This window comes from Carassius auratus, chromosome 36, assembly GCF_003368295.1.
Source record: "Carassius auratus strain Wakin chromosome 36, ASM336829v1, whole genome shotgun sequence".
NCBI classification, from domain to species: Eukaryota; Metazoa; Chordata; class Actinopteri; order Cypriniformes; family Cyprinidae; genus Carassius; species Carassius auratus.
Window position 1 is genome coordinate 12,848,411 of NC_039278.1, and position 23,239 is coordinate 12,871,649.

At 36.9% G+C, this 23,239-nt stretch overlaps 2 protein-coding genes and 2 pseudogenes across 2 annotated transcripts; all 4 read left to right on the forward strand.

The window, feature by feature from the left end:
* The first annotated feature begins 93 nt into the window (after positions 1–93).
* LOC113055703 (retinoschisin-like) lies at positions 94–4,189 on the forward strand. The gene is made up of 6 exons (XM_026222095.1): positions 94–186; positions 430–455; positions 533–650; positions 2,138–2,279; positions 3,214–3,409; positions 3,516–4,189. The coding sequence occupies exons 1-6, from the start codon at positions 132–134 to the stop codon at positions 3,666–3,668; spliced, it is 690 nt and encodes a 229-aa protein (XP_026077880.1). The 5' UTR covers positions 94–131; the 3' UTR covers positions 3,669–4,189.
* Positions 4,190–5,933: 1,744 nt separating this feature from the next.
* LOC113055643 (serine/threonine-protein phosphatase with EF-hands 2-like) lies at positions 5,934–13,949 on the forward strand (annotated as a pseudogene).
* Positions 13,950–15,052: 1,103 nt separating this feature from the next.
* LOC113055298 (UDP-glucuronosyltransferase 1-6 pseudogene) lies at positions 15,053–17,996 on the forward strand (annotated as a pseudogene).
* A 110-nt stretch (positions 17,997–18,106) lies between these two features.
* Positions 18,107–22,568, forward strand: LOC113055297 (UDP-glucuronosyltransferase-like). Its single transcript, XM_026221484.1, has 5 exons — positions 18,107–19,054; positions 19,833–19,964; positions 20,600–20,687; positions 21,939–22,158; positions 22,248–22,568. The coding sequence occupies exons 1-5, from the start codon at positions 18,188–18,190 to the stop codon at positions 22,525–22,527; spliced, it is 1,587 nt and encodes a 528-aa protein (XP_026077269.1). The 5' UTR covers positions 18,107–18,187; the 3' UTR covers positions 22,528–22,568.
* Positions 22,569–23,239: the final 671 nt, after the last annotated feature.

Below are 23,239 nucleotides of genomic sequence, written 5' to 3' on the forward strand. Positions count from 1 at the left end.
AAGCGTTCAGCAGTAAAGGGAGGAGCTTTGAGATGAAGGGCATTAGATAAGGCCATTAGGGCTCTGTGGATTACAGTAATCCAGCACCTTTAATATCAGTGCGGTGGTCCACCACTTGAAAAATAAACATCATGGAGTACAGACTGCAGAACGCGTTTCTGTTAGCCGTCCTGCTGCTGTCTGAAGGTATGTGTTGTTGAGTTGAATCATTTTCACTAAATTAGAAGAAATTAATTATGAATTAAAAAAAAAAAAAACTAGTGGAATCATATTTAAGACAAAGAACAATGAAAAAATACTATTACTTAACTAACTAAATAAAGATGAGTGTGAATGTTAAATGTTAATAAAACGTATTTCACCTGTATTACAATTTTATTTATAACCTAATGGAATGTTCCTTTTTTTACTCTTCCACATTTTGTCCAGGTTTTATTGGGTTGCAAGCGCAAGAGGTAATTAAACACATTTAATATTAATATCAGAGACAATTAAAAGATAAGAATTGATGACAACGTTAATATGTGCTTAGGATGGTGAGGGCAATGACACATGGGCCGGGAAAACCTGCAAGTGTGACTGTGATTCCTCTAGCGATTTGCTTTCCAAAGGCTCTTCATCAAGGGGCCAGGAGATGGACTGCATGCCAGGTAAAAAAACAGAAAGGAACTGTAATAAATATGGACGGAAAATGCATTCAAAGAATCACATTACGTTCTTCTTTTAAAAGGTAATAAGCACTAATTGTAACCTAAGTGTGAGTGCTTTGTAGGCTTTGTCCTGGTTTGGATAGGCTTCATCATGAAGAAGTGGTTCAAAACGGGTTAAATATGTAATGAGTTAGTTTCCTTCAAGTTATCTAGATAGGACTGTTTTTACTGCCTGAAGGTGAATTGTGAATCAAATACCCCTGAAATCCTTTATGTTTGTTTTGTCTGGACTTTTTAATGGGGCTTTGCACTCTTTGGGAATTGAGATGAATGGATTAGTTAGCACTAGCTGGTGCCCTCTGAAAACAGAAGGCAGGACGTGCAAATGATCTTGCTGCTGGACAAACCTTCGCCTGTAGTGGTGCAGAAAGTCATTAATCATTTGGTTAGAGTTTCAACTGGGCCATGTGCACCATCATCGCATCCCACTGCCACACCACCACAGGGCAGACATGCTCCATTAAAAGAGAGCAACTTGTGTTCAGAGTCCTCCAAGACTAATGTGTTAGAATGTGATTAAATGGAGCAAAAATCGGAGATGGACCGGATGCTCATTCATAATCCCATAATGTTAAAATGCTGAGATTTTCCAAAACAAGATTAGGTCCTGTTAATCAAACCATTGAACAGTAAAAGTGATTGTTTACCAAAATGTAAATTCTGTAAATTATCATGTTGTTCCAAACCTGTATGTCTTGCTTTCTTTTATGGAAGAACCTTGGTAACCAAAGAGTTTTGATTCCCTTTGACTTCCATTGTATTTTCGACCATGCAATGGAAGTTACGGTTTAGTTATCAACATTTAAGTGTTGGCTTTTGGAGAGATATTTAAAGGCGCACTCTGAAAAAGAGAAATTCAGTTTAGAATTCATGACTTCTGAATGCATTTATTTTCCCTTGGTTTCATCCGAATCAAAACTGGAAGTGGATGTATGTCACAAAGAACATCTTAAATCCTTGAAAAGAGAGACTGTTATGTAAAAACATTGATGTAGGACTGGAGCTTAAGTGTGGAACGTGACCATCTGTCAAGCTCAAGTCTTAATGGATGTTGATCTTTCACTATGGGGAACTAAAGCTTTTGGGATTGTAAAGTCACGAGCAGAAGAGTGGAAGCACGGAATTAGAGAGCTGCCAGATTAACGCTTTGTCAATTTCTCTTTAACACAGCACGACAAGGAAAGCTCCCTGATTGTGTGACAAATGTTTCATTAAGCCTCGTGTCAGACATGTCTGACATCCTGCAGGCTTTTGTTGAATGGGCCTGTCCATAGATTTTTGTTATTTGGAGCTGCCTGTAGATTCAGAAAGCCTGGTTGGCATGCATTTATGACATAGAAACTGACATTAGATGCATTTATGTTTTTACTTCCAATTACGGTATGTGTAAAGATACATTTTAGCCACATTCTCAATTTACTATCCAGAGTGTCCCTACCATAAGCCCATGGGTTTTGAGGAAGGATCTGTGACCTCAGATCAGTTCAGCTGCTCTAATGAAGACCAGTACACAGGCTGGTTCTCCTCCTGGATTCCAAGCAAAGCAAGGCTCAACAACCAAGGATTTGGGTGAGTTCTCTGAATTATGTATTAGTATGGTGGCTGCAGGAACAGAGGTCACAGCTTTCAAAATGTAAAAAATAAATGAATACCTTTATTCAGCAAGGATGAGTTAAATTGATTAAAAGATGCATTAAATGGACATATTAATCAAAAATCCTAAAAAATAATAATAATAAAAAAATAAATAAAAAAACATATTAAGCAACACAACCATTTTCAATATTAATAATAAGAGGAAATGCACCAAATCAGCATATCAGAAAGATATTTGAAGGGTCATTGGACAATGAAGACTGGATTTATGGCTTTGCCAAAACAAATTTCACTTTAAAATGTATTAAAATAAAAAAGGAAATGATTTTGAATGAATGATATTTCAAAATATTTAATAAGCATAAGACTTCTTTCAAATGGAACATAAGACTTCTTTCAAAAATATTTAAGAAATCTTACAGACCCCAAACTTTTGAACAGAGCATTATTGAAACAATCTTGATAAACTGTTTCAGGTACAGTATTTCAATTTTAAAGAGACTGCAATAATTTGCATATGTGACAGTGTATGGAGCAACAAAACCAGTCAAACGGGTCAATTTTCTGATAATGAGATGTATTCATCATATGAAAGCTGAATAAATAAGCTTTCAACTGATATATGATTTGTAAGGATAGGATATTATTTGGCCAAGATCGCCTTTAAACTTGTCTAAATGAAGCTCTTAGCAATGCATATTTCTAATAAAAAATTAAGTTCTGATATATTTATTGTAGAAAATTTTCTAAATGTCTTCATGGAACATGATCTTTACTTATGTTTTTTGGAATAAACTGAAAAATCATGATAATTTTGATCCATACAATGTATTGTTGGCTATTGCTACAAATATACCTGTGCTACTTATGACTGTTTTGTGCATTATCTCTCTCTCTCTTGTCCAAGGTGTGCCTGGTTGTCCAAATTCCAGGATACCAACCAGTGGCTTCAGATTGACCTGAAGGAGGTCAAAGTGGTTTCTGGTATCCTGACCCAGGGCCGCTGTGACTCTGATGAGTGGGTTACCAAGTACACTGTGCAGTACCGCACCAGTGAGAAACTCAACTGGATCTACTACAAGGACCAAACTGGAAACAACAGGGTAAGATGACAAACACCCCATCCTGGAATAATAAGCATTAAAGAAAGGATTACATAAATATGGGGTTTAATTGTTTTCAGCATTTCCTTTTTTTTTTCTCCCTCAGATGTTCTATGGAAACTCTGACCGCTCTTCCACAGTCCAGAACCTTCTGCGTCCACCTATCGTAGCACGTTACATCCGTATCCTCCCTCTCGGCTGGCACACCCGCATCGCCATCCGCATGGAGCTGCTTCTTTGCATGAACAAATGCACCTGATCTGGAACATGTCAGCAAAGCCATACTCAACTATTTCCTTTTGCATCCCATTTATTGTATCACAACATGCCGAAAGTGAATATCACTGCGCAATCACTGCACTCGATTAATTTATTATTATTTTCTGGTATATTCAAGGAAGAAATTATCATTACAATGTGTTTTAGTTACATTTGTGTTTAATATGTTTTCCTTTTCTTTTTGCATATAAAGTCATGTATATTTCATTCATTTTATAAACCAAAAATGTGTTTCTTTGTCAAAACCAGCATAAGGGAGGGCATCCATTGCAAGTTTAAGCCACTGTAATATGGCTGAGCCAGAGGTTTGCTTATCTGTGATATCTCATGGGGTTTTGTATTATTGTGTGTTCTTATGTGGTTTGTGATGGTGATCTGTTCCATTCCCACAGTTATGACCAATTCCTTTTCGAATGTATCATCAGCGTACATTGTTTAATTGTGTTTGTTGCTTACCTGAGAAACAATGCCTTTTAATAAAGTGGCTCTCTGTATCTTGTATGTTGTATAATCTGTCCACTCTCAAGTTGGATTCACCATTTTAACAAAATTCCAAAAGGTTAATATGGAATATGAATACTAGATGGATACTAGACTAGACTAGATAATAAAATAAAACTATATATATCAGTAGGGGGAGCATGTGGTAGAGGCCCACAGTGTATCAATGTACATGCACAGGTTGATCCAATAAAATGAATAAATGGAAAAAAATAAAAAACATTTGCTAATACTACATTTAAATTGAATTTCAAATTAAGACTGGGGTCAGAGGCCGCGCATCTCTCCTGTTTCAGCCGTCACAGAACCGTCTCAGGGGGGAGATTCTGGAGGGATCAGATGAGACGACGCAGAAATCCAGGTGCTTGAGTCTTTTTAACAGACTTTTTTTAAATGTATGTATTTAGATGAATCTGTAAATAATTGTTGAAATAAATGCCTATAATGTTGAGAGTTTATTTTCTGTATGCTGGCTTGTGACTTATTGGTATATTTAATAGGCCTATTGGATTCAGTCAAAAAGGGGTGTAAGCCCACTGCTTAAACTGACATTTGCACTTGCCTAGTTTAAAAACACTTCAAACCCCTTGTTTAGTTTCTTGGATGATTGCTTGCAGTTTGTAAAGTTCTTGTAGTCTAGTCTTTTCAAGTCTATACTACAAGACCATGAATAATAGACTACACTTAAATTCAAATTATGCATACATTTGAACTCCACTTTCTGTGACTTGCATCCAGAGACTTGCATCTTTTTTTTGGCATATATACAATAAAACACTGGCAAGACATTTGCCAGTTCATTGTCAACTTCATTCAGAATGACTTTGATATTTACTTTAAAGATGTTTTGTCTGGAATTTTCACTTTAGAGAGGCAAATTTACTTTCTTTGCAACCTAATTATTTTGCTTGTAAAATATTTTATTCACAAATGCAAGATAATGAAAGTTGCCCTCAATAAATGTGAATCATGCTATCAAGCTATAATCATGACTGATGAAGACACAAAGCGTTTTTCATAATATTTTTATATATATTATTTTTGTTGTTAAGGAATAAAGCATGTGTCAATAATGTTTTAATGCCTCTTAAAGAGATTCATGTTACTTAAAAATTATAAGCATTTGGGGCAACATATTTAAACTATAAAGACACATAATAATAATAATAATAATAATAATAATAATAATAATAATAATAATAATAATAATAATAATAATAATAATATAATTCTAACCCTGTGAAGGTGACAGTTTTCATATCTCACTGTGTCCCCTTCCAGAGCTCGATCCTTGTTAAAAGGGCCTTTTCAAAGGCTCTTTAGGACACAGATTAAAGTCCAGCATGATCTGCAGTAAGCATCTTTTGTTGCTTTTTTCTACAGAGGAACATTATTGTGATGCTTTATTAATTTCAAGCAGTATTTATTTTTTCTAATGCCATTTCACTTCAATATGAATATCAAAATAGCACTTAAATATTAGGTCTGTTTTATTAATAGTGGCAACAATAACCATGAGGATGCATCTTTACAATATTCAGATTGGTGTTCAAATGTATTTTTATGAAACTATGTTACCCTCTGTCCTGAATATGTGGTTGCACTATTGGTACTGATGTCTGGAGTTTGAGCTATTTTAGGGACAATTATTCTGTTATTTCTTTGCACAAACATTTAAGGTTGGTTCTAAACGAAGAAGAGAACCCCAAGAATTACAAATATTCATGAAGCAAGCAGCACCATCATGGGATGTGGCTCATCCATTACAGTTGAGAAGCAAACACGCTCTTCAGAAACAGGTCAATATTGATTCTTCATCCCTGATACTTTAATGGGATTTTCAATATTTAACCTCTTTCTTCTATACCATTTTCAACAACCCTGGTTTCAAGGAGATTTTTTTAGCTTGCATTGCATTGAATCTTTTTCTGTTTTTTTTTTCCACCTCAAATGTGTTATTTGATTTATTCAATTTAATTTAATCACCTTCCACACAGTAAGGCACTTTCTTCAGCATCTGTCATCACTCCCATTTGTGGCTATAGAGAAGTACTAGTTGGCATGAAAGCACAATTGCATGTGCACAATGTAGATTTGTTTACATCTTTTTGAAAGTACAAACTAGATGGTTTACCATATATTTTTGCAGTAGACCAATGGGTGTGATTTCTCTGTTAGAATTAATTAAATGGATGAGCAATTCTCCCATCCTTCTCGAACACAGCTTATCATTTCTGTATGGATGTGTACTCTTGAGCAAAGCCTTTGTCTCTGATGTCTGAATTGTGTTCTTTCTGCTCTTAGCACATCTTTAATTAGCACCTGTGATATTGACCTCCTGAGACAAGGTGTATCTTTGCACTCAAGTATTCTGGATAAGACGCAAGTGTGCCTGTGCCGAAAGCTGTGTGTGCATTAAAGCATGATGTTAACATGGTAACGTGAATCCGATGAGACAAATGGGAATCAGCTGTAGCAACAGGGCATCTTTGAAGGGTTGCTGCGGTACTGTCCTAAAATGAAATGTTTTTTTTTTTTTTATCTTTCATGTTTACTTTCTCTGCATATGTGTAGATATTTCCCAGAAATTCTACATTTACTATGTTGGCATCTTTTGACTCGTATGTTCTAATTCACTCAGGTGTTGTTAAACAAGTATAATTTAACCATAAGGAGCAACCTTCTTTATACCAAAGCATTTACACTACACTTAAAAGAGATGTTCAATTTGTATTTTTTATTTATTATTATTGTTATTTTATATTTTTTTATTTTTTTTATCTAGCAGCTTCCTTTGCCTCATGGGATACCACTGTGCCAATGGTTGTACACTCTGAAAAGATGTATTACTGCTTTTTGTATACTAAGTAGGGAAGTATGGATATTTGGTATTGCCTGCATTTCTCTTCCCAATTGGTTTTTGTCTTGGTGGTTACAGAAATATGACTTCAAGGATACTGTTAACATCAGCCACTTGCATTCTTTGTGTGTTCTTAACATAGCTATAAAAGCTGCCATACTGATCCAGCGTTGGTACAGACGCTATGTTGCTCGACTGGACATGAGAAGACGTTGTACGTGGAACATCTTTCAGTCCATTGAGTATGAAAGGGAACAGGACCAGCTACATGTATAAAATCCCCTTGATTAACATGGCCAGTCCACACATAGAAAAAAAACTTCAAACAAATATCTCACCTTAAACACGTAATGATATGAAAATTCAGATTTTCTACAGTATAACTGGTTCATTTTAACACAATGAAAAGTTTGCATCTTTTTCATTTTTATAGCTTTCCAGTTTCTTCAGTTTCCTGTTGGACAACTTCACACGCTAGGAATGGACCAGGTAATAAATGTCACATTCAAAAATACAAAGGCTTCTTTAAAAGGTAAAGTGTGTTAATATTTGCATTGCCAAATTGAATCACCAAAATAACAATTGTTTAAAATGGTCCCATTTGTTATTGATCAGCTGAACAGATAAAGTAGATCCCAAATATCATGGTGATTTTATTGATTTTTATTTCATTATCATCTGAATTTGGCTGCCCTCAGCTCACCTTTTATAAAGCCCCTAGATCATGTGATTTTGCATCAAACGATCTCCCGCTGGAGTGTTTCACACCTTTCCTTTCAGTGATTCCAAAAAGCGCTATATGGAGACACAGTTGCTTAGCAACCTTGGGAGATCCCATGTTGAGTGCTGGTAGTGCAGAGAGAGCCAGAAATGCAGCAGCCAGCCTCCACAGGCAGCTGTCCAAAGTGCAGGATTACAGAAGACAATTAGTCCCATCTTTAGTCAAACAGAATAACAGAATCTCAAATGAGATCACAGAGAATGCAATAGGAAAAGCCAGATAGCAACTGTGCATTGAATGTTCTTCTAATGTTTTAGAAAATCAGTAGTAAAAACTACATAGGGTTACATTTTCAGTTGTTTTCCAAAGCAACTGAGCAGATTTTCCTCAAAATGTGCTTGAATATTATTGCCTGATTATTGGCATTTACCAGTCTAATTTATGAACTCACATTCTTAACAGACAACTCTGCCACAGCATCACTGAATACAAAAATGTAAATACCTTTGACGTTTTGCAAGATAGTAGCACTCCAAAAGGAGCTTAATAATGCTTGTTTATCAGTAGCAATCTAAGGAAGCAGGGAATGATGTCCAGTAGATATTGGCTAAATCAAGGCAAGAAAAAACTGTTCTGCATTTTCTCCTTAATACAAACATCTGTTGCTGAAATTAAACTCTCTCTGGATAAATGTTTGGAAAACACAGAGAAAAAAAAAAAAATTTTCAAGAATGACAATGAAATCCCTGTGCAGGGCCAGACGTTATGCAAATTGCAATGCAAAATGCAAATTATGCAATAGTTATCACAAAACGTGTTGATGGAGAGAAAAGTTATACATTTTTATGACTATATATGGGAAATTGTTACGCTTTGGGTTATAGCTGGTGATTTATTTGAGTTTTTTCATGATTTTAAAATGCTGGTTGGACTTCTATGACTGATTCTGAGGATTCTATCTAAAAGGCTGTAATTTCATAGATGATGCATTTTCCGTTCCATGCTCCATCATCCTTGAACCATACTTTTTTTTTTTTTATCATTGCTTTGTTGTTACACAGATTCATACCAAGATAATCAAGTTGAATGTCACACTTCTTTAATGTGATTCTTCTTTTATTCTAACCACATACAGTAGTCATGACAGAAGCCAAGCTCTCTTTCCCCCAGACTTGATCTCTCACCTCCTGGACTCTGTGGTTGACCCTTTAACTGAGGAGGTCAGGCAGTTGAAGTACGAGCTGATTGTCGTGCCAGAATCGTACAGTGGTCCTCGTCTCTCATTCCTGCTGAGCGTGACTGATAACAATGCCCTGCTCAGCGCCTTTAAACAGGAGCAGGTACAACACTATAAAACTAATTGACTGTAAAAACTCTGACAAAAACTAAATTCATCTTGTACATTACTTATCTGTCTAGCAGACTTTAATTGGCCTTCAAATTTTGCTACAATAATGCCTCAATAAACTTTGAGGTTGGTAAGATTTTTAAAATGCGCTCACCAAGGCTGCATTTATAACATAAACTTAATTTGAAAATCTTATTATATTTTTATAAAAACTGAAGAATAGGAATTTAAATAGACCGCAGGTGATAGGTGTCAAGACTGGATTGGTACACGTCAGGAACAGCTGACTGTCGGCTGATGCAAGCATGACTAACGTGGCCTGACTGAACTAACGCGATGCTCGATTTCTAGCCATTCTACAATTCTACTGAAATGTACTTTAGAAAATGCAAACATAAAAATCCAGTGACATAAATGTATAACTGCTTCTCATTTTCAGTCTCTTCATGGCAAATATGTGCTGCAGCTACTATATGAAACAAAGAAGTTCTTTAAGCAGATGCCAAACATCATATACCTATCGACTTCCTATGCCAAAGAGATAACATATATTTTATGAAAAACTAAAATGGTCATCTACACACACTTTATACTATTTAATCCACCTCCGATTCTTTGCAGTAGTTCATTTGAGATATGTGAATTATTTTTGATAGCTTGCATGGAAAGCTAGTGATGGCAGCATGAATGACTGAGTGCTTATTTATTTTGCATTTCATAAAGCACTTCACTGTACCTCAATGGGCTCCTCACAGCCAGATTCAATTAGTAGAGAAAAGCATGTATGAATAACTGAATTCCCATCTTGGAATACTCTAAAAGAGTTGTGTTGTACCATTTAAAGTGTTTATATTTTGCATATTTTCATCAGATTCAAGCAATTGATTTTTGATTCCTGGAATGATAAACAGCATTTATATGCCAACTTTCTCTTTCACAGGCTATCTGCATGGTAGACTTGATGGCTTACTGCTTATATTTTACAAGGTAAAAGTAGATTGATTGTTTAGATTTGTAATATTATTTCTAGTAATTACATTTTAGCATATTTGTGCTGCAGTAATGTACCTAAGAAGAGCCAGATAATGAGTTCATGAAAGCCACTTGGGCATTACTTGTGACTTATTACATTCAAGATGTATTGCCTTCATTCCCAGAATGGTCTTCCCTCCGCGGAGAACCCCTAAATATTCAATGGAGACTTTGTGGATTGAGGGAAAAAAATCGACAGAGATTATCATCATTTTGTTTGCCTTCCTGCTGCTCTACACCTACCACATGTATCTGAACAGAGGCAACCATGAGGACCACATCATGAACCTCAGGTAACATGCTAGATCATCCATTTCTACGTCCTTTTAATGAAGGCATGGATTTTAATAAGGCAATAAAAAAGTTTTTCCATGGTCTCTGCAATCTGGTAGTCAAAAAATATTTTCTAGTCATGGTATGCCATGAGTAGGATGTCCTCAAAGTATTTTCTTTTTTCAAACTGAATTAAAAATATAATTTATATTGTTAGTGCGCAAGCTTTATATGTTCTTGGATATATGGATTCACAAGAGAAGTCATGCAGAAGTATAAGGTATATTTTTATTTGTGCTTTTCTTTTGTGTGTGTAATAATGTTTTGATTATAGGTACGTTAAATGTAGACTTGTTAAAAGTTTTTCATTTTTTTCAATCTTTAAAGCAGCTGAAAAAAGACTTAAAACCTTAAAACTCTCTAAATTACTTGCAACCCATATTTGCTTGTTTAAAGAGTGTAATAAAAGTTAAACCCAAAACGAACTTGTGAGATTTACTGCCGAATATTAGATGTCACCGCCACCTACTGGACATTAACATCTTCCGCTCTCTTTATAGACTCATCATGGCAGGGAAATCCTACAGCTTCTTCAGGATGTGTTCAGCCTGCTACTTCTTACAACTGTCATTAACAACAAAGTGCTTATTGTTCACAGTGGCATATTGGACAAAACTGATCTGGACTTTCTGAGCACTGTTGAAATGCATAAAGTAGGTTTTTTATTTACTTTCGGATGGATCATAGTCTTTCTTTCCATTTAAACCTATAATTCACTTCCATTTGTTTATATATTTATTTATTTTCTGAAGCACAGTTGTGAGACGTAAAGCAGGTCTTTAATTTAGAGGCTTCCTTGCATAAAATAGTTTCATTTTAAATCTATAGTTCATGTTTGTTTGTTTGTTTAGGTAAGTAGCAATGTAGTAAGTAGGTTTATGTAAAAAAAAAAGGCCTGTACCTCACATGTAAGTCTGCTTTTCAGGTGAAGTCTGCTCTCAGGTTGCCTAAACGCAGCGTTGATCATCTCAACGTTCACACATACAGTTTCAGCAGACAAAGCTGCAGACCTCCTCCTTCACCCAGTCTTCTGAGCCCCACTGATGTGCTCCAAGTGCCCTTCCTGGACTCCTTCGTCTCCCTAGAGCCCCCTGAGCCCCCCAGAGAAGAACTGGAATGGCAGCAAGTGAGTTGAAACTGTTCCCACTGTGTTTTGTCGGTGACAGTGTGTGACAAATAGCTTTTATCTTAAAAGTGGAACCGTTCTGCCTTTGAAATCCATTTGGCCTAAACCTCGAGTACAAAGTATGACTCACTTTATTGCAGGACATGTGAGAATTTTGCACCAACCAACCTACTGAACAAATGTTTATGAATTATAAAAGAGCATGGCACTTTGGGCTTTGTGCTTCGAAAGAATCAATCAACGTTTATTTCAAGAGTCAATATAGAATCTTCTAGATATACTCAGGTATAAAATACACTTCTGGCCTGAAGCGTTTTGCTTTCTTTATACCTCTTTCAGCCTTTGACTTAGCTTTAGTTTATGATTTAGTTAATAATTATAGCACTGGTCTCTATAAAACTTTTTTTGAATCATTTAGTAGTTCCCTAACATTCGAAGATGACTGGAACAATGATGGAAAAGTATAAGATGATGCTTTTCAATTATGTTTTTTCAGATTGTCAGAATTTGTCTGATACAGGTTGTTGATATTCTCTGGAGTGACCCTAAAAATCAAAATGGCTGCAGTCCGAATTCTTTTCGCGGTGGAGGCTGTTACTTTGGGCCAGACGTGACGCAGGCGCTGCTGCAGAACCATGGCCTCTGTCTGCTCATCAGATCACATGAATGTAAACAGGAGGGCTATGAGCTCTGCCACAACGGACAGGTTAAAACAGGAGCCTTGATCCACACGGTTGAGCTTTTCTTATAAAAGTAAATTCAGAGGTCTCTTACAGTCCTGTAAAGCTGCAGTAAAGTCTGTTTTTATAAGAACACTTGCAGGTTGAGGACAAAGATAATAAAGCTAAAGAACGAAAGAGCACAACAGTTCAGTTATGATTTTAAGGGTCTGTACAGTACATCTTTGATACCAGCATTATTTCAGGAGTTGTTCATTTTTTATTTAAGGTTATCACTATTTTCCTCGCATCGAACTACTACGAAGTGGGCAGTAACCGTGGGGCATATGTCAAACTCGGGCCTGAATTGGTTCCATGCTTCTTCCAGTATCAAGTCAGTCGGAGCACCAGAAAACTCACATTCCATCAGAGGTACTCTCGCGTTACTAGCAGCTGTTAAGTATCACATGATCTTTAGAAAGTATTCACATATGCTTATCTATGTTGAAAACAGTTGTGCTGCTAAATTATTATTATTTTTTTTTCTGGAATCCATTTTTCATGATTCTTTGATGAATACAAAGTTATAAAGAACAGCATTTATTTGAAATATAAATCTTTTGAAATGTCTTTAATATCCCTCTATCAAGCATTCTTGCTGAATAAATGTATTAATTTCTTAAAAACAAAAAAATAATCTAACTGACTACAAATTTATATTATATTATATTATGCAGGTAATTTATAATTGGGAGGTTAAACTATAATTGTTCTTCTCTCCTTCACTTGCAGGTCGCATCTCCACTAGCGAGTGGGCACAGGTGGTGGAGTCTGTTTTTCGGTTGGATCTGCCATGGAGAACCCTGCGCCCACGCCTGGCCCGTGTTGGTGCAGATGGCAACGTAGAGTATGAATCCTGCTTTGAGGACATCAGCCCTGGAGAGCCCATCCCTCCGGTCACTATCTTAATCTGTGTTTATGTTCTGTAAGGGAGGGCAGTATAACCAAATTCTTATATCACAGTATGAGTAATTCTATATCATGTTAACATTACATTTTACTTTAATCAAGTGAATTAATGACTATATATATGAGAAGTAATGAACACTGTAAAACAGCCAAAATGAAAAATGGTCATACTGCCCAGATTTCACAGATATTTTTCACTTTGGCTTTTATATTTTTGTTGTTTTTAGGTAACACCAAATTTGGCTGAGACTCTTTATAGGTATAGAACTGACCTAGAGATACTATTTAACATCCTAGATAAGGATCACTCAGGTTAGTGTCACTGATTCCCTGATTGTTCACTGAGATTAATGCTGGATATCTTATGCTGATCACAACCCACCTCTCCACCTTCACACATAGGTCAGATCTCCACCGAGGAGTTTCAGCAGACTTGGAAGCTGTTCAGTTCTCATTTGGGGGTGGCTGTGAATGACCAAACGATAGATGACATGTCTCGAAGCATAGACTTTAACAAAGATGGCAGCATTGATTTTAATCAGTTCCTGGAGGCCTTCTGGGTGGTGCATAAACTAGATGTCAAAGAGCAGCAGCAGGGTTAATTCTGGATGAGCAGATTAAGGACGAGGCTGATTTATTAATGATTTTTGGTATTTCATTTTTTTTTTTCTTATGGACACAGTAAGAAGTTGGTTTTCAAGGATTCCCATTTTTCGTAAAGGTAAGAGTTTTAAATCTTCCTGCCCTTTGTTATATAAATAAATCAGAAAAATCATTCAGATATACTGAAAAAATGCACAGAATAAATACAGTCCCAGCTACTGTGTTGCACTGTAATTCACAAGTGCAGTATTAATTGTTCAGCAGTACATAAACCTATAATGTATATACTCTGAGACTATTGACAAATTTAGATGATTTGCTCAATATAAGTAAATTTGTCAGAATTGAGCATATTCACCACTCCCAGTGCTCCCAGTAGTCAGTGGGAGCCAATCTCTAGGACGTTTCCTTGCTGATGTCAAACAGATATTTAGATGTCTTTAATATGTTTATGATTTAGAATGTATGTAAAACTGAAAACTTATAGATATTTATCAGATGTTTGTACACAGCAGATGCTTTCCAGATGAAGCAGTGTTTAACAGACATCTGGCAGATGTGTGTGTTGTCTGGGATATTTTGTTCGAAATAAAGAGGAAATACCACTTGTTTTGTTGTATTTTAGCTGTAGGTACAGACCCTTTCAGTTACATTCATACATTCATGCAAATGATCAGGGTGAGACAAACAATCATCTGGGTGGCCAGGATCCACCCCAGCTCCCACTTAACACAGGCTTCATCGAGATCAAATTATTTGTTCTTTCCTATCCTCATTAAATAATACTACAAGAAATTGTGTGAAAAAATATCCCAAAACATTATACTTTTATAATCATTATATTTTCATAAAGTCTGTTTATATAAAACATCTCTCACCAGTCAAATCATTGTTATATTTTCTTTGGAGTTTATAAATCAAAAATCCTACCATTGTATGGCAGGGGTGGGGAATGTTTTGGCAAAGCCTTTGTTGTCACCTTTGAACATAGTTCAAGGATCCACAATGTTCAGCACTTCCAATAATAAAGATCTGTTTGCACTGGCAATATTGTAATCATTTGCCAGCAAAGTCTGTGTGCAACTGGCTAACTCTGTAAAATATTACAAAGACATTTATTTGTTTATATATTAATTATTGTGCTTGCTTTTTAATGGATTTTGTTTTTAGAATTTAAAGTCCCTCCCACATTTTGTCTCTAGCCACTAAAAATATGAAAAGCAATCTACTTGCTGTCTGTGTCAAAAGCAACCAGTCAATGTACCGGTATTTGAACTGTACATAGTGAGTTTAAAGGTACACTTCGTCAGTGTTTTTGGCTAGAAAGATGCACTTTGGAATAATTTTATGTCTGATGATCAGTAAAGTCAGTTCTGCACTGCTGGACCAGAGACCATCCGGGAATAGCAGTTGGACTGGGAAGCTGTTAGTGGTGCCCATGGACGGAAGTCACTGGACAGGGGTGAAAGCTGTGGCAGAAGAGATGGGACGTAGAGGACACACAGTGATTGTGGTGATTCCAGAGATCAGCATGCGTTTGGGTCCAGGCAAACATTACATCACAAAGATATTTCCGGTCAACTATGAGCTGGATTTGCTCAATGAGATATTGACCGAGCATGTTCGTGTAGTGATGAGCCCAAGGCAGTCCCTTCTGAAGAGTGTGACTTCGACAGCTGCCAGTTTCATCAAGATATTTAATATGATGGTCTCTACAAGCGAAAGTCTGTTCAAGAACCAGGAGCTTATAGGGTTTTTGAGAGAACAAAATTTTGATGCTGTTTTAACTGATCCTGCCCTCCCAATGGGGGCCATACTGGCGTATAATCTATCTGTACCTGCAGTGTTCATGTTAAGGGGAATGCCGTGTGGCATTGACGCTGTAGCCACAGCCTGTCCAGACCCTCCTTCATATGTCCCACGTTTCCATACACTAAACTCAGACCGCATGACTTTTAGTCAACGTGCACTTAACCTTTTTGTGAAAATACTGGAACCACTGATATGTAAATTTGTATTCTGGCCCTATGAGGAAGTGATTTTCAACTTCCTGCAGAGAGATGTGAGCCTGACTGAGATCCTGAAGACTGGAGCTATCTGGTTGATGCGGTATGATTTCAGCTTGGAGTTCCCCAAACCTCTGATGCCCAACATGCAGCTCATAGGAGGAATTAATTGTGAAATAAGGAACCCACTGACGAAGGTTAGCATCACCTTCACACTAACTACATGATACTCAAGGCACAGAGTAGCAAGTATAGGCTACTTCACAAAAATGAGCGAATGTTTTAGAATGTAAAGTGGTGAGTCTCAGGATCCCATTTATCTGCAGGTGAACCCAGGCTGAAAAGTGTGACAAAGGTCCTTGGATCTCAGCCAGAAACAAATGACAAAATGTACTCTATTTAGGTAATCCATTGCCAGTGTCATTTTGGGTGAACCTATTTTGTAGCAACATTTGTTGTTAGTCAGATTTTAGAATTTGGTGTTAATGTTAGTGGTAGTTTTAGGAGTGGTTTAGAGGCTTGTACGCCATTGAGATTTGGGTATGCAGTAGGGATAAGGGTTATAACTTTTATTTATCTGTTTCTTTGTTTGAAAAGACTGTTGTTCCATTAAAATGTTGACACAGGAACATGCCTTACTCAAGACATGTCTTATAGTGGAAAGTGTAAGAATGTACAATAGTTACAACATTTGGGAGTCACATTGTGTGCTAAAACTAGTGTATTTTTCAAAGACACTTTGGTGGTGAACCGAGGCTGGAAATGGTGACAAAGTTCCCAGGATCTCAGCCAGTTAAACGAAGCCAAAAGAGGTGTGGGACTTTGGACTACCAAAGTAATTAATTGTTATATTTATGTTCATCTATATTTTTTTTTCAGTGTGCCACACAGACTATTGATATCAAACTTGCCATGGCTGAAAACACAAAGCAGTAAATACAACAAAATGGGCAATGTCTGTGACAAAGTATATTTTAATAGTAGGCTATGGGTTAAATCAAGATTGCCCTTTACCCAGAATAGCTGATAAGTAAAGGTAGGACTATGTACTAATTGGAAGCAGTTCTCTGGCTTTACGGAGGCAAATGCATATATATTTCTCATTTTCAGTCCCAGTTTAAAAGAAATAAAATCAGTTGTGTTGAATTTCCACAGAATAGCCTGGTGTTATAAGAGTTTGCAAGCAGCCATGACTGGGTCAGTGGATCTTTTTGGATAAGTATGGCACTACATTAGGTGCTTGGAATTTGTGTGTGCAAATACAAATTTGTTGAAAAAATCAGGTTGTTGCTTGTGTCAATTGTACAGAAAAAATGTTACACCAGTACATGGATCAGGTCAAAAAATTACAGCTTTATTCCTTTATTTTTATGCATTGTAGTATAGAAATAGTATAATTTGCAGATTAACTTAGGAACTTTGCTGTTACTAGTGCTGTTTGAAGAAATAAAATAAACTGATACCTGATTATCGAGTTTAAATAAAAACAGTAAATGGAAGTCTGAAATAAGAGACCATGAGAGGACCATAGTAAATCTCACTCCTGTTGCTTTTCTTACAACCATTATATCCTTTACTGGCTAAATATACTATGTTGGTAGTGGTACCAGTGTTGTGGAATGCAAATTAGAAAGTATGTGGGACTATTGTTGGTCCGGTTATCTCCTAAACATTGGGAGATGGGAAGAAAAGGAGTGGCAGGCTCCTCACGCGAGCTTCTCACGCAAGCTAGGTTTGAGGAGAACGGGGGAGGTGCTGCCGAAATCACAATAGTTGCAATACTTCATTCTTACGGTCTTGAGTTTATACAGCTGGTTGTAAATTAATCACTGAGCATGTCAGGCGCTAGATACTAAACCCATGTTTATCCCTGTCAAAAAAAATGTGTATTTGGATATGTACAACCTAGGGTTCTCCTTTAAATGTTGTATTTAAGTGTTTAAAGTAATCCTAATGAATAATGTCAGCATTTGGTAACAGAATATAAGGTTCACCGATTTGTAAAACGCTACTTTTTTTTTTTTCTTGCATACAATTTGTGGCTGTAATGAATAGTGCTGTTTTTTGTTTTGTTTTTCCTGAATTTTTTTGTTGCTGTTTAATATAGAATCCTGTGTAACATTGTGCTGGCAGAGCACTTACTTCCCTTTTCAGGAAATGTTTTTCGCATGATTAACATCTGCAAACCAAAAAAACGGACAACTGTTGAACCCTCTTGTTCTTCTTTTCACTCGTTTCACAGTCACACATGAGAGCGTTTAAACACAGCCCCTTTTCCTGGAGGAGGAGTTTTCTCCTCTCCTTTTCTTTCAGTGTTTGTGTCTCTTAGGCAGACCCAGTTATGCTGAAGGAAGGCTGGCTGTGGGGGCTGGGTTCAGGGTTGCTGCTGCTCTGGTTGGGTGCCTGGCTGAGGCCTGCGCAGGGAGGCCGGGTGCTGGTCATGCCTGTTGAAGGCAGCCACTGGCTCAGCATGAAGGTTTTGGCAACAGAACTGGCCCAGAGAGGCCATAACCTCCTGGTTCTGGTGCCTGAGAACAACATCTTAATCCAGAGTTCAGAGCTCTTCCGCACTGAGACCTTCCCAGTGAATATCTCCAAGGAGGAGCTGTCCACCAGCTTGAAAGGATTTCAGGAAGGGGCATTCAAGCGTAGCCCTGCACTGATGGACATCATCATCCAATTGGAGCGTCTGATGAACTACACAGGAACGCAGGTGCAAGGATGCAAGTCGCTGCTTTACAACAAACCTTTGATGCAGAAGCTAAAGGAGGAGAACTTTGACTTGGTGCTCACAGACCCCTTCCTGCCGTGTGGACCTATTATTGCTACCGCGCTTGGTCTGCCTGCGGTCTACTTCCTTCGTATCATGCCTTGTGGCCTTGACATATTGGCTTCACAGTGTCCTTCTCCTCCATCTTACGTACCTCGGTTTCAGTCTGGTAGCACTGACAAAATGACCTTTGTAGAGCGCATTCAAAATTTCGTCATGAGTGGCGTAGAGCTGGCACTGTGCCGAATAATGTATGCCAGTTTTGATGAACTTGCTTCAAGATACCTAAATGTGGATGTGACATACCAGGAGATCATCGGCCGCGGAGCTTTCTGGTTGTTTAGATATGATTTCACGTTTGAATACCCCAGGCCTATCATGCCAAATATGGTCTTCATTGGAGGCATCAACTGTCATAAGGGTGGCAGACTTTCTGCAGTAAGTAACTACAGGTGCCTTTTGGATCTGTCTTTTGAATTTGGTCAAATTGCAAAATGCACTTTTACAATGAACTTTTAACATTTTTGCCTTTTATAAATTGATTGTTAATCATAGTTTTTAACATTCAGCAATTAGTGACTACTAGTCCTAAAATGTGATTACTTAAGGTGGATATGTTACTATCTACGGCTGTTTTTTAAAAGTTGGTTTGGGCTCAGTGTCAGTTCTGGAAATATGGGCTAAATTTCTGAGTTTTTGACATTGGTGCTTTGTCTCAACATGCATTATTTTTACCCTCATACACACATAACCCGTGGTAATATGACTCGTGTCTCTAGGGCATTGGTAACTTAAGGCAACGCAGTGTTCACTGTATTCTTTGGCACCTCCATTGCTTTCGCTCTGTGTTATTTTCTTTCTCAGTTACCCTTCCTTCCTTTAGGACTAAAACAAGAATGCTACAGGGTTTTGGGGTTCATATGAGCCAGGGGCTCTTTTTGTTGGCACAACAATGAGTCCTGAGCTCAGAAAACCCCAGACACTATGTAACTGTATGATGTGTACAAAACAGAGATATTATAGGAAAGGCATCGGTGAAATGAAAAGGTATGATTTGGTGTTGATTAAGGGATAACCTCAGCCTTGCTGATGAAGCTGTTTGAGTACAGTACATAATGCAAACATGTTTGCTTATTCTTTACATTATATATAGATTAGAATGTTAAATTATCATCACAAGGGTATTATTTATCTTTGCCTAATTATTCTTTTGCAGGAGGTGGAGGAGTTCGTCAAGGGTTCTGGAGAGCATGGTATTGTGGTGTTCAGTCTGGGTTCTCTTGTCTCCTCCATGCCAAAGGAGAAAGCTGCCATCTTCTTCGAGGCTTTCAGTATGATTCCACAGAGGGTACGAAAGAGTTTAAGTTGGAAGACTATACATTTTAGAAACTACTAGAAATTGGCAGAAAAGCTGTAAATGAAGTCATTCTGGTGCAAACTAAGTTGTCAAACAGGGAGTAAACTAATTGTCTGAACTACACTAATCCCGGGCTTTTAGAGCTATATCTTCTGCGCAAAAATTGTGGAGGTCATGTGGTGCATGACCTGAGCCCATTCTGTTAAGCGTCCCAGAAAAGTGTTGGGTTTATGCGTCCACATTACCCACTTGTTTTTGTCAGCATGTTAAAGTGTTAAGCATGTTAAAGCACTCAGAGCTTTAGCTAGTTGGGGAGGAAGTCCAGGAACAGCTTGTTCTCATTAAAGTTATTGTGTGTGCTGAAAAGTGTATTTGGATGTTTTCTGTTTGCCAAAATGTGATAAACTATTTTTGTTAGCTCTGCCAGTTCAGAGGGAAAATTATTGTAGAGGCTTTTGGTATGTTTTATAATACAATGGAAATATTGCACCAAAATGGTACTTCTAGTGGTTAAATCTAGTGGTCTAAACTGGTAACTTCTGTTTAATAACTTTGTATAGCTTCAGTATAGGACTGTAACTGGAGTAATCTTGAAAAAACTGTCTGCTGAATATCACCTTTTCTAGGTTCTTTGGCGGTATACAGGTGAGATTCCAGATCATGTCCCAGAAAATGTCAAGGTGATGAAGTGGCTTCCACAGAATGACTTGCTCGGTGAGTTTCTCTGGTCTTTTTTCGTTTTTTCCCCTTTGGTACTAAGTTATTTTTCACATTTTGTTTTCCTACTCTATCCTCACATATATAGATATACATAGTCTATATTTCTATTTTCATAGTTTATATTCCTATCACTGAAGCATAGTTTTTATTTTTATGTTTCTTACATTGTATGTATGTGTGTATAGCTTGTCTATGCGTGTGTACATTTTTGCACTTGACATTCTTGATATTCATTGTGGACAGCAAAGTAAGAATTTCATTGCTCCTGGAAACTTGTTTTCCTCACTGGGTATTTGAATCCTTGCAACATTTATAACCCACCCGGGTGCTGGTTTATTTTTATTTTTTAAATTTGAAAGTATGCAATGAACAACTTACTTTTCTCATGCCGTATGACATTTAATTGGGTAATTTAATGCTTTGTATATCCAATGTTAAAATTGTTCATGCAGCCAAAAAAAAAAAATAATAAGTAGAGATCTAGAAACGTAATTGAAGTGCTATGGAATAAAATAATTTATTTAATTGCACATATTGTATAAATATATACTTCAATATAAATATATAGGGAAAAGGATAGGATTTATTTGTAGTTAAGGGACCACTTCAGTTAGATTCAGTTCAAAAGAATGAAGGATTAGGACCAGTGAGGACCAGCGTGGGGTAGTACATCTATTATTGTTAAATCCAGGGATTCACTTGGTTTATCCCTTGGGTAGCAAGTTAAGGATCAGCCAACCATAAATTCCAGCTACAGCATGAATCATTAAACCAAGAACACAGACGCAGCTTTTGTTTAACAAACTGTGTAAAGTCTGTAATTTGCCTGACCTGTCAGTTATGATTGCAATGACTGGAGGCCAGAAACCTGTTAGACTCATAATGTTAGCTAATCCTATTAACTGTGGTTGTATTGGCACAGATGCTTGACCAATGAGCAATCTGGTCAGCTAAATAAATAAATGGGTGAAGAAATGGTGTCAGAATATCCATAGATCTTGCAGAATTCTATTTAAATACCTGCTATACCTAAAACAAAGACACTTCACATTTTCTTTAATTATGAGGCAACTTATTTACTTATTCGATTTATTTGGACTTTTTTATGTTTTTCCAGGTTTAAATAAAAAAAAAATATATATATAGGACCCCCCTGTATTGTTTGCATTTCGTAATCTGCTGTATCCGTCTGCCAATTAGTCCTTTCAAAAGCAAAGTTACTTTAATTCTTGTCATTTACCAAAGGTCACTCCAAAGCAAAAGCCTTTATCACTCATGGTGGAACGCATGGAATCTATGAGGGCATCTGTCATGGAGTTCCCATGGTGATGCTTCCCCTGTTTGGTGACCAGGGTGACAATGTGCACCGCATGGCATCTCGAGGGGTGGGAGTGGTGCTCAACATCCATGACATCACTGCAGAAACACTGGTCGATGCTCTCAACACAGTTATTAACAACGGCAGGTGAGAGTTTGATGTTTTTTCAACATCTCTATCATACATATATTTTCTTTTTTATAATCCCAACGCATTTCTTTTGCTGTGTTCTTCAGCTATAAACAACGAATGGAGAAGCTGTCGGCCATACACAACGACCGTCCCATGCAGCCCCTAGACCTTGCAGTCTACTGGACCGAGTTTGTTATGAGACACAAGGGCGCAGAACACCTGAGACCTGCTGCTCATGAGCTGAACTGGCTCCAGTACCACAGTCTAGACGTGATCGGCTTCCTGCTTTTTATTGTGCTGATTGTAACTCTAGCAACATTTAAATGCTGTGCACTTTGCTGGAGACGCTGTTGTAGAAAATCGCTGAAGAGGAAGGAAGACTGATCGTATAAAGATTAAAAAGTGATATTGCTTAAAAAAACATACATTTTCCATGTCTACCATTTTTATTTCAGGCGCCATCATTCATGAGAAGCAACCTGACTTCTGTTTTGTAAAGAGGGAGCATAGATCAATATTTTGAAGCATTTTCAACTGTAAAGATTTGTTTCCTAATATTAGATTTACATTTATTCATTTAGCAGACGCTTTTATCCAAAGCGACTTACAAATGAGGACAGTGGAAGCAATCAAAAAGAGCAATGATATATAAGTGCTATAACAAGTCTCAGTTAGGTTAACACAGGGCACATAGCAAGGGCTTTTAAATAATATAATAAAGAAAAAGAAAACAGATAGAATAGAAAAAGAATAGAGTAAGCTAGTGTTAGAGGTCTCTCTCTCTCTCTCTCTCTCTCTATATATATATATATACACACACACATACATACATATATATATATATATATATATATATATATATATATATATATATATATATATATATATATAGAAAGAGAGAGAGATTTTTTGTTTTCTGACGTAGGTGAAAGCTGTGAAACATAAAAGCTTGTCTAATTTTAATAAACAATGTTTTCTGATTTCATATATATATATATATATATATATATATATATATATATATATATATATATATATATATATAGACCTTATGATCAACATCAAGGCATTCAACATTTTAAATGAACTTAATATC